The sequence below is a fragment of the Bipolaris oryzae genome, assembly GCF_000523455.1.
Source record: "Bipolaris oryzae ATCC 44560 unplaced genomic scaffold scaffold_183, whole genome shotgun sequence".
NCBI lineage: Eukaryota > Fungi > Ascomycota > Dothideomycetes > Pleosporales > Pleosporaceae > Bipolaris > Bipolaris oryzae.
Window position 1 is genome coordinate 39899 of NW_006911459.1, and position 11032 is coordinate 50930.

General features: G+C 46.8%; 5 protein-coding genes across 5 annotated transcripts; 2 read left to right on the forward strand and 3 right to left on the reverse strand.

Moving 5' to 3' along the window:
* Window positions 1–205: 205 nt before the first annotated feature.
* COCMIDRAFT_106073 (uncharacterized protein) lies at window positions 206–1871 on the reverse strand (the record flags this gene model as incomplete). The annotated part of the gene is made up of 4 exons (XM_007693828.1): window positions 206–1000; window positions 1051–1422; window positions 1478–1609; window positions 1671–1871. The coding sequence occupies 4 exons, from the start codon at window positions 1869–1871 to the stop codon at window positions 206–208; spliced, it is 1500 nt and encodes a 499-aa protein (XP_007692018.1).
* Window positions 1872–2384: 513 nt separating this feature from the next.
* On the reverse strand, window positions 2385–4203 carry COCMIDRAFT_8830 (uncharacterized protein; the record flags this gene model as incomplete). Its single annotated transcript, XM_007693812.1, has 6 exons — window positions 2385–2668; window positions 2718–3013; window positions 3067–3513; window positions 3574–3638; window positions 3690–3881; window positions 3943–4203. 6 exons carry the CDS (start codon window positions 4201–4203, stop codon window positions 2385–2387), a joined length of 1545 nt encoding a protein of 514 aa, XP_007692002.1.
* Window positions 4204–4891: 688 nt separating this feature from the next.
* Window positions 4892–6682, forward strand: COCMIDRAFT_106106 (uncharacterized protein; the record flags this gene model as incomplete). Its single annotated transcript, XM_007693829.1, has 5 exons — window positions 4892–5239; window positions 5293–5647; window positions 5718–5874; window positions 5962–6117; window positions 6172–6682. 5 exons carry the CDS (start codon window positions 4892–4894, stop codon window positions 6680–6682), a joined length of 1527 nt encoding a protein of 508 aa, XP_007692019.1.
* Window positions 6683–7908: 1226 nt separating this feature from the next.
* On the forward strand, window positions 7909–8917 carry COCMIDRAFT_106109 (uncharacterized protein; the record flags this gene model as incomplete). Its single annotated transcript, XM_007693830.1, has 3 exons — window positions 7909–8062; window positions 8117–8551; window positions 8613–8917. 3 exons carry the CDS (start codon window positions 7909–7911, stop codon window positions 8915–8917), a joined length of 894 nt encoding a protein of 297 aa, XP_007692020.1.
* Window positions 8918–9126: 209 nt separating this feature from the next.
* On the reverse strand, window positions 9127–10143 carry COCMIDRAFT_29767 (uncharacterized protein; the record flags this gene model as incomplete). Its single annotated transcript, XM_007693815.1, has 3 exons — window positions 9127–9233; window positions 9289–9678; window positions 9867–10143. 3 exons carry the CDS (start codon window positions 10141–10143, stop codon window positions 9127–9129), a joined length of 774 nt encoding a protein of 257 aa, XP_007692005.1.
* Between the last annotated feature and the right edge of the window lie 889 nt (window positions 10144–11032).

Below are 11032 nucleotides of genomic sequence, written 5' to 3' on the forward strand. Positions count from 1 at the left end.
CTCGCTTGTAGGTTGAGGGTTTTCAAAGAGTGGAAAACCCCCGCGGCGCATTGTCTCAATACAAATGGAAATTACAAGCAAAGTATGTCCAACAAGCTTCAAGGCTTTTTAGACGATAGTGCGGATAAAATTGATTGTATTACCACATACTGCGGTGCTTGGCCTTTTGAGCCATCTTGCTGAACATGAAGGGTACCAGAGCTGACTATGAAAATCGGACATCTTGACCATTGACCCAATTGCCGTGCAATCCAGCCCTCAAGCGAAAAGGTAGATGTATAATAGCTTGTGCCTTTTCAAACTTTCTAGTGTTCACGATATGTAGCTCGCTCGACATAGTCGAGTAATTGTTGACTAGCGCTAGAATCCAGCCATCGCCCTCACCTGCGCTTTGCCTCGCAATGAAAACAGGTTCTTGAACGAGGTGAGTCCGGCCGGGGAAGTACTTTTCCATGCGCATTGTATCGTAGTCAAGATGCCCAATGGAATTATATGGTGGGTAGCCCCCTCCCATTACCGGCGCAATCGTTGCGAAATCGGTTCCCAGACTCGGGTCCATAATATCCATGAAGGCATGGCGATGTATCTTACCAAAGGAACGATCATCGATACGCGGAAACTCACAGTCTTCGTGACTAATGACCACAGGTTTCGGTAGATCAAGGGCCGTGGACTTTGGGTCAAAAGTGAAACGAACGAGTTCTGCGGCAATCTGCTCGGGCCGAGGTGCGTTGCCGCTGGCATCGGGCCACCAGAAAAAGACATTTTTGTTGGTCAAGGGAAGGTCAAAAACGATATTTCCAGAACTGTCCTCATATGCGTTGACAGTATGTCCGGGGAAGGCATTTGGAGCGCGAAACCACTTCACATCAGATCCCAACGCGCCATGGCGAGGTAAGACGCCTAGATAGAATGGGATATTCGGATCCCACTGCCAATGTTCGCCGCCTTGCTTCATGCGTTCAAGCTCACAGGTCTGCGGAATGATTGGGAACAATACCTTCGTTGTGTCAGCACTTCAGGATCTCAGCAGAAGGGGACCTATCAGACCCAGTTCTTCGTAAAGGCAAAGTCATGTATCATAGCAACCACAGGAGCAACAAGCCATACTGTTTGCGTAAATTTGCCCCTGGCATCGATTGTAAAATAGCAGACGTCGGGAGTGCCGTCGCCCTTCGCTTCGTACCCAAAGCATATTAGCTCGTTAGTCTCATCGTCGAGTTTCGGATGCGCAGTGAAGGTTAAGCAAGGCAACTGCCCATCGAATGATTCTAAGCCAATAGTCTCGAGCGTCACTGGATTCAGTGAATAAGGAGGAGAATCTTCTTTGCATGCCAAGAGACGGCCGTTAAAGAAGACAACGTTAGTATTTGCAGTGCTTCGCACCTTGAATTCAACGGCATCAGTGTACTTGTTACGATACTTCCCTAGAATACGAGAACAGGTCAGCATTTCCTGTCGAAATTGAAGAAGGAACATGTTTACCAATTAAGGCACGTCGGGCCTCTCGTTCCCTAGCAAACTTTTCCGTCACTATATATCTCTGCTTAAAGTGACAATGTCCGCCTTTGATCCGAAAAGCGCTGATATTGCCATCTCCGCTGAACCACTAAGGTGGACTAATTAGCGGTGATGCAGCAACCGAACTGACAGTAGTGACATCCACATACCGGATCGTTCTCGACGAAGGGCGGGAATTGCGGGTCTGGCATAACCCGGTAGAATGTTCCATCTATGTCAGAAGGTATCTCGCCCCATACCTCGAGATTCTGGATCTCTCCTTCGAATCGACATGGCTTCATAAATCCCGAAAATTGGGGCTGCTGAGGGAACATATTGCCAACCTCACTTGCTCGGAATTGATCTGACATTGTTGGTCGAGACTGGATTCACATACGCAACGAAGGACGTGAGTAGTTCTTATATTCCTCATACTAATATTCAGCGATGGCTCTGGTTAAATATGCCCAGGACCAGAATCAAGCGCTGGTCCAGCCGCTGGATCAGATGTGTTTATGTGGCAATCCGACGGTTCTAACTCCCCGGAACTCCCGGCCCACTAGCGGCGAATCTGTCGGATTGGAAATCATCACGGAAGCTAAGCTCCGATGCCGGAAACCCTACCTGCATGTCCATGCTACGGAAATGGAAACTTCGGTTTTAGAATCACAAGATTATATTATCGGCTGTGAAATGTCTTGACTATCCGAAAAACACAATTGCGTACACGGCGAGACATTCGGTTCAATGACTACAAAAGCGGTCACATTTGACTTCGATCCATAATTTATGGGGGAACTGCAGCACATAATTTACACGAACCTCCAGGTAATTTCTCCAACATCCTGTCAAGCAATTTTGGTTTTCAGCTTCTTTAGCTCAAACTAGCCGTTGATGTCACCGTGCTTATACTCCCCTCTCCATTTTGCACCAAAGAGGTAGAACGGGATTGCCAAAAGGGTACCAACTGAAACCAACATAAACATGATCATGTAGACCTGCACCCATCCCTGCGCAGCAATCCAGTCAGTGGCGGTAAACAAAAATAGGAAAGCAACTAGGTTCTTAAAAATATTAATCGTCACCAGGCTTTCAGTAGCAAATTTGTGGTGACTTTCTACTACATAGGTGATCACAATGTTTGGCGCATAAACGGTCCCGAACGATACTGTCGTCACGTTAGAAATAGCTAATAGGAGAACAAGAGAATCATATACCCATTCCGAAGCCGAAAGCAATAGCAACCCAGTGCAGCTTTTCCGAGCATGCAAAGGCTATCAGAATGCATCCGGCTGGTGCAATGAATCCACCAGGCATAAGGGATATAAGGCGCTGCTCTGAATACACAGCTCCATCTTGCCGTCGAATCACAGCTGCGGTGATCAGGTCAGCAACATATCCACCCATGAAGCAGCCCATTAAGAAGCCGATGATTGCGGAGATCTCCATTAAACCTACTCCAATGGGCGAGAACAGGTACGGTGGGGATTGGAGGAAACTTGGAAAAGCGAAACTAGATTGTCATTAGGACATTAGTGTAGGTGTAGGCTTCGGATGGCAACGTACATGAGAATAATCTGAGCCGCAAGAGAAGTTCCATATACAAATACGGAAAACAGAATGCTGGGGCTTAGTAGCATCATCAAAGGACGAAGGGTTACGGCGAAAAGTCCTGTGTCATGATTGATTGTGACGATACTGGTCCATATGCTCAGCCACGGCTTGGGGACGATGTTGATGTAGTGTCGATTGACGGTTTCCATTCTGACGGTAGTTGCCTTTTCTGCTTCCGGATCTCCTCTATGATGGGAATTGGGATGAACAGTATGAAAAGGCGTCTCTGGTCTGATGAAGTTGGATTCAGGATAGAGAAGGTAAATGGCCACCAAATTCGCCCCGGCCAAGGCTGCACAAACCCACACGTAGTCAACCCAACTGCCAGGGCTATACTGCACAATGAATGCAGCAACCAGCGGACCTACAGCTGTCGCTATTGACACGAGAATCGTGTACCTATCAATATGGTTATTTAGTATGAGGGCAGATGCGATACGGAATGGTGGTCAAGCTTACCCAGACATCATGGCAGCGCGTTCATGAAGAAAAAATATATCCGAGACTATGCCAGGGACGATACTCTATTTGATGATCAGTGTTCATAATTTCCATACGAGAGAGCGCCTGTTTACCTCACCGGCGGCGGCGGCGAAGCCAGACAAACATCTTGCAGCCAACAGTCCGGTGTAAGTTGTCATCTTGGCTGTTGTAATGAGAACAACAAAGAGCATCAGCATCGCGAGGAGTAGTGAAGCCCGTTTACCATACTTGACACCTAGCGGCACCCAGACAAGGTTACCAATACCCAGAAGGAGGAAATTATACTGTTTGACACGTAAGCATTCCTACATGACTACGTTCATGTACTCAGCTCGATTTACTAACAGTAAGAAGGCTATTGATCTGATTAGGCGACTTTTGAAATTGTGCCTGAAGTACTGGTATAGCGACAGAAAGGCCAGAGCTTGCGAAGTTTCCCGTAAAGTTGAAGAAAGCTGTAGCAGCAAATGCCGCTAGTTTCAACTTGCGTGGCCATCGCAACGGATCTCTATCGTCGTTACTTGGTTGTGGCAACAGAGGCAGTCCGTGGTGGTGGGCGACAATGGTCTGAACAATATCATCTCTAACGAGCTGTGAAGAGGCCATGTCGGATGGCTGGTCACAGGCAAAAGATGACAATAAGAAGTCGAATAGCTGATCAAAAGAGACTTGCTACTCTTGTTGGAGAGGAATTGTAGCACCCCTAAATCGGCCTTGCATGAGATCGCAGAACGTGGGGTACCCTATTGCTTTCTACATTCCCGAGCATGCGGGGTAGTAGTAGCATACGTAAGGTCTTTGATGTAGAAAGCCAAAGCACCGGGGAGTTAAGAGTTCAATACACACTAAGCAAGGCCACTTTAGTCCTCTGATTAGTAATAATAGGGCTTTCAGCATCGTCCATAAAATCATGCCTACACCAAACATACACCAAACAGGTTCAGCCACGAATGCATCCCACCTATCGATTTACATGGATTGATGATTACTATAGTGTTCTCCACAGCCCGTATAAGCGCATCAAGTCTCAGATCCAAAGACCTTACGCTTTGCTAAACTATTACGCCTCACTGTAAAAAGATAACTGCCGATAACAGTATTATCTCCCCGGCCGGAGCGGGGTCATCGGTCAAGCCCATTCCTCAATTCTAACCCTAGTCTTGTAATTCTTCATGATCGTTCATCCAGTGACTAACGTACATATCCAAGTCTAAAACCAAGTAATCATCCACCTCGCCTTTTGTCGTGTTATAAGGTTATCGCTCCAGTAGAACATCTAACAATGTTATACAATATGTCCGCCGCAACTGTGGATGCACCAAAGGTGAATAGTCTAAGTTCCGACAGTGGTTCAGACCATTTACATACGTCCATAAAGGGTAAGAAGACTGCAAGAAGCCGCCACACAGTAAATCTGCCAACAACCTACCCTTCCGAGTCTCTCCAGTTCCTCAAGAGAGTGGGCACCGAAGAATCAGCTTCCGACGAGATCATTAATGCTCAGACACTGCCTCAGCAAGCCCCGGTCAAGTTAGATGTCGTGATTGTCGGTGCAGGGCTGTGTGGACTGTCCCTTGCCGTTGCTCTCAGCAGACGAGGGCATTCAGTGCAGCTATTGGAGCAGGCTTCCCAACTCGGAGAGGTGAGAAAACATGCTTCTTTCTTAGAAATTCACACTTTCTCACGCCCTTATAGGTTGGCGCAGGGATTCAGATTCCTCCAAACTCTGGACGACTCCTCCAGCGCTGGAATGTACTTCAGCACCTGCAAAAGAACGCAGTCCAACCTGAGGGTATATATTTCCGTCGGTGGGAGACCGGCAAAACGATTGGATATACAGCTCTGGGCCAGATTTTTCAAGACGATTTCGAAGTGCCATATTATGTGGTTCATCGCGCGCATTTCCACGAGGCACTGTACCAACGGGCGTTGGAGCTCGGTGTGTCAGTGAAACTCGGGTGCAGAGTCAAGGAGTACGAAGAGAAAAAAGGCTCAGTGGTGCTAGAGAGTGGGCAAAGGATCTGTGGAGATCTGATCATAGCTGCGGACGGTAGGTCAATATCACTCATGGCATTGAGTTGACCCAACACAAGCTGCATGTGCTAATACTGCTTGAACAGGAATCAACTCAACGGCACGGGCAACACTGTTTCCTGATACTAATAACGAGCCAGATTTTAATGGCTTCGCAGCCTATAGAGCTACAGTCCCTATCGAAAGAATTAAAGAAGATCCAGATGTCGCTTGTATACTGGAAAAGCCAGCTTTGAACATCTGGTACGTGGATCTTATGGCAACAAACGCTAATCAACCACTAAGCGGCTTTTTGGCAAAAACTTGAACTTTCTAACACATGACTGACAGGATTGGCGAAGACCGACATGTCATGACCTATGCGATCGCGGGCGGAGAGTCATTTAACATGGTCTTGTCTCACATCGACCGTTCAAATCCAGCGACTTGGGCGAAAAGATTTGTCAAGGAAGATGTTCAGAACGAATTCAAAGGATGGGATTCGAGGTAAGTACACAATGGAGCGATGTGGCTGTCATAGCTTCTCACGATAGTGATTAGGCTCACAAAGATCATCTCTCTTATCGACGAATGCCTCAAGTGGCCTCTAAAAGTTGGACGCCTACTCCAAACGTGGACTTCGCCTTCTTCTAGGCTGATCATCATAGGCGATGCTGCCCATGCTATGTTGCCTTACATGTCGCAAGGGGCGGCGATGGCCGTGGAGGACGGCGCCGCGCTCGCCGTCGTTCTTAACAAGATCACGTCGCTCGAACAACTTCCGTTCGCCCTGCAATCGTTTGAAAAGGAACGGATGAAGCGGTGTGGAGACATGCAGAACGCTAGCACAGTGAATGGGTACATTTGGCACTTCCCTGATGGCCCGGAGCAGGCGGCAAGAGATTCCGCAATGTCTGCCGAGGTCGCGGGTCTTCCATTTACCAGTAGCGCTAATCAATGGAGTGATCCTGTCACCCGATGGTGGGCTTATGGATACGACGCCGAGAGCGCCATGGAAGAAGCATGGAACAAATCTGTTCATGAATTGATTGCACGTGCAGCCAAATTATGAGTGAACAGGTCATTTGGTTGATATGAATTGGCAGATCGCGAGGAGAGTCACAAGACACGAATAGATTACGTTAAGATTTCTTTTCGTTCTGATATGTCATGGCTAAGGTCTATAGCTAACAGGGCGATTTGTTTACCATTGCGGTCGTGAAATAGGAAATCGGGGTATAGGTGACGCGCTCAAAGGTTCAGTTAGGTACCATAATACGCAATGCCCGGGTTTGCAGAAATCAAATGGCTCTCGTAAATGAGAACCACCTCCTTCTCGGAATGCAGGCGGGTCACGGAAGATATCGAAAGACACGCCGGTATTCCAATACGTCCAATCACTTGTAATAGTCAGGATTCCAACTACGGATTCAGTGGCTGCTTGATGGTCTACTAAGTCGATGCTTATAATTTTGTAAGATCTGCTTGGCTGTGTATTCGTGCACGATGGCATTAATCAATCTACAAACCACACACTTTGTTCTAGCTTAGTTACATCACCAACAGAACAAGGAGCTGTCAATGACATATTAGCAGATAACAACTTCGGAATAGTTTATAGAAGCGAAGGGTAAAATAGGTTCAGCACGAATCGTGTGTAATTGTGACCCTTGTGTCTTTGCGGGTTGAGGCTTTCCTGCTACGTAGCACGTCCGAGGGAGCTTCTGGGCCAATCCTATACTGCTTTACTTACCTATGAGCGAGTACTATTGAAGTAGCCGCGTTCCTATGCTGTTATCGTCAAGTCGTGGGGTTATCGCATTATACATCAAGGGAAGCGCAGATCTCGGGTGTTGCGCAAGTAAAGCACTAGAAGCGGAGAGTTAAGCAAATCCGTTCCGTCAGGTGACGCAACAATCCTGTGGTCATCAAGGACAACTGGGGAGTTAGTTTTGGCATGGGATTCGTATCACCCTGAGATAGCGCACGTTGGAAGGGGTTATTCTAATGAATGGCTGTAGACACGGATATTCCGGAATAGTTGTTACCGAGAGTTTCCGGTACTAGTACAACTGGGGTATCTGGGCCAAGCCTACTTTTAAGATATAACATGATACTTTGTCTATAGTTCAATTCCATACATCCAACTACATAACGCTTTTGAGGTCCACAATTAGCTCAACCAAGATAATGATGGCCGAACGAGAATGCGTTAAAGAATCGATCGAGTGCGATACAGTAACTCAGGAGTTGATTAGAAAAGTCGAGGATTTGCATACAAAGCCTCTATGGGCACAGATGACTCGCCTGAACCCTCCTCTACCTAATCCCAAGTGTACACCACACGTGTGGGAGTACGAGAAGATCCGCCCAAGTCTTCTACAAGCTGGAAAGTTTATTACCGAGAAGCATGCCGAACGCAGAGTGCTGATGCTTGTAAATCCATCCAGAGGTACTGCCTGGGTTTCCCCGTTGATTGAGCGAGTGTGCCGCTAACCACTCATAGATGCTCCTTACACCACTGACACGATTTATGGTGGTCTTCAACTAGTCATGCCAAATGAAACAGCGCCAGCGCATCGACACACTGCATTCGCCTGCCGCTTTATTATCGAAGGAGAGGGTGGATTTACTGCAGTACACGGCCAGAGGATCCAGATGCGGCGCGGAGATGTCATCCTGACACCTACCTGGAACTGGCATGACCATGGCAAAGACGGCTCTGGACCAATGATTTGGCTAGATGGTCTAGACCTTCCAAACTTTATCCATTATCCAGTTCATTTCGTGGAACACTATGCCAACCCACGGTATCCGGCGAAAAATGTCGACTCCAGCACTTCCCCAATTGTCTTCCCATGGGAGCCCATGAAAGCCCGACTAGACGCCAAAAGCGAAGATCACACTATGGAGAGATATCTGAAGTCTGATGGGTCCGAAAGTATGTTTTAATCGTTTCATGACTAACGAAGTATAGAGAATACTACTAACCTACTACGTAGTTAGCCGCACGTTGGGGGCAGCTGCTATCCGCATATCGGCTGGGAAGTCAACCAAATCGATTCAAGAAACCTCTTCAGCCATGGTACATGTAATTGAAGGCAGAGGAAGGTCTTTGATAGCAGGGAAAGCATACGCCTGGCAGCAAGGTGATACATTCTGCATTCCAGCGTGGCACGAGCATCAGCATCATGCAAGTAAACAGGGCACTGTCTATTTGTATGTATGCCATGACCAGCCTATGGTCAAGTCGTTAGGCTTTTACCGGGCAAATGATGAGGATATCGAGGCCCTAGCATATAGTTGATTAGAAACCCAGGTAGTGAAATAATAATTGGGTTCCGCTTGAGATCTAGCCATAGAAAGAGAGACTGCGACCAAGTAGAAAACCCGCATGGCAACAAGGTCTCACTAATATATCAGCTGAATGAATAACAAAATATCTCTTCCCCACAGTATAGAAAATTCTATAGTCCGAAATATTAAAAAAAAATCACTGAAGCTAGAACTACTCATCTATGCAAATTCTACGCCATTCTTCAAGGTTCCGATCTTACTGATCACGACCTCCATGGTCGTGCCAGGAACAAGATACCTTGGAGGTTTCAAACTTGCACCTACACCTAAGACTAATCAATCTCAGTTTTTGGAACGTTCAGCATAGAGTTGACAACATACCTCCCGGAGTTCCCGTCATGATTACTGAACCTTTTCGCAAGGTTGTGCCTTGAGATAGATAATGAATCAGATAACTGCAGTCAAATAGCAGATCACTTAAAGACTCCTTTTGTCTAGTATCTCCATCTATCATTGTCTGCAACAGCAATTCTCTGTAATCTCCAATCAGGTCAGGTCTCACTAGAGCAGGACCTAGAGGAGCAAATGTATCAAAGCCTTTGGAGAAACCCCACTGAGGCACTCCCCCGGCCAGCTTTGGATCGCGCTGAAGTTTGCGCGAGGAGATGTCGTTGCCAGCCGTGTACGCAGCCACGTAATCCAAAGCATCCTCAAGCTTTACATCTTTCGCATCTCTGCCAATAATCAGAACCAGCTCGCCTTCATAGTCAGCTTGATCGTCCTATGCAATCTTTGGAATAACAACATCAGCGCCAAAATCATGGATGCATGTATTGGGCTTGAAGAAGATGAAAGGAAATGGTGGGGGACTCCGTCCCGCTTCATGGACTAAATTTCCTGATTAGTAGAGTATACAATATTTAGTAGCAGGATGGCTGTATATTTGTGGTTTCACTTACTATGTTTTGCATAATTTAGTCCAACGCAGCGGAGAATATCGACGTCGTTGCGCTCGAGAGGGCCTAGCAGTTTTCGTACCGTGACAACCTCATCAGGCACTCTGGTTTTTCCGGTGGTGTCGTAGATATCATTTCCAATGATCACCCTTGCCTGTAGCTTAGTTTTTTCATCTGTTTGACCCAAATCAAAATCTGGATGGGGAAGAATCGGCTCGCCCCTTAGCACTTGGCCATCCGTGGCCACGAAGCGGATTAACCTATTCCATGGGACCAACATATTTAGAACTGGACTTAAAGTGAAGAACTTTTGTGTTGAACCGCGGTAAATTTCTCTGCCCTACAAGCTTTATGAAATACTTTCATTATGGAGGAAATCCAACAATTTCAACCTCATAGTACATATATCATAACAACTCGGAGTTAAAGATTGAGCGACGGCATACTATCACATAATAGTACTAGACCTGCATGGCCATTTCCAGCTTGTAGTAGTTCGCGGGGAGTTAAGCAATTTTGGTCCGACGGATTAGCGGAAGAGCTCGGACGTGCCGGCACTGTTGCGTGGACCAGATGCGGGGCATTCATCTTTCATATGGTCAAATGAGCACTTTTGATCTTTAATTCCGCGATATGCTGTTGTAACACATTCATAGGTTGAGAGTCATCTTTCAGTATTTTTCGGCTTTGAGAATTTCAGACCGGAAAGACATTCCGACAACATGCCAAAATGACATCTCCGGATCTAAACTGTGGTCACCGCTCAAACGATGTCTCGACACGAGCCGATGAGAGTGCTGCAACAAGGCCGGCGAAGAGAAATAGGGCAACAATTGCGTGCACAATCTGTCGACAGCGCAAATCACGTGTAAGTGAAGCTACCTTATGTCAGGTCTCATGTGCTGGACATTTTCATGGTTTCCGGCGTTGGCCTTACCTAATCACCTGTGCTAATTGCTAAGTGGTTTGAATAGTGTGATGGATTACGACCAAAATGCTCCGTTTGCAAAGATTACAACCTTGAATGCGCATATTCTACTCGGGCCCAACGGCTGCTGTAGCAGAATTTCAATGAAATTGCCCGTGCTCCGCACGGGCCTATCACCTCAACGATAATATCACCTCAATGATAACACGTAGCTTTTAGTACATACATCTACCCCAACAAC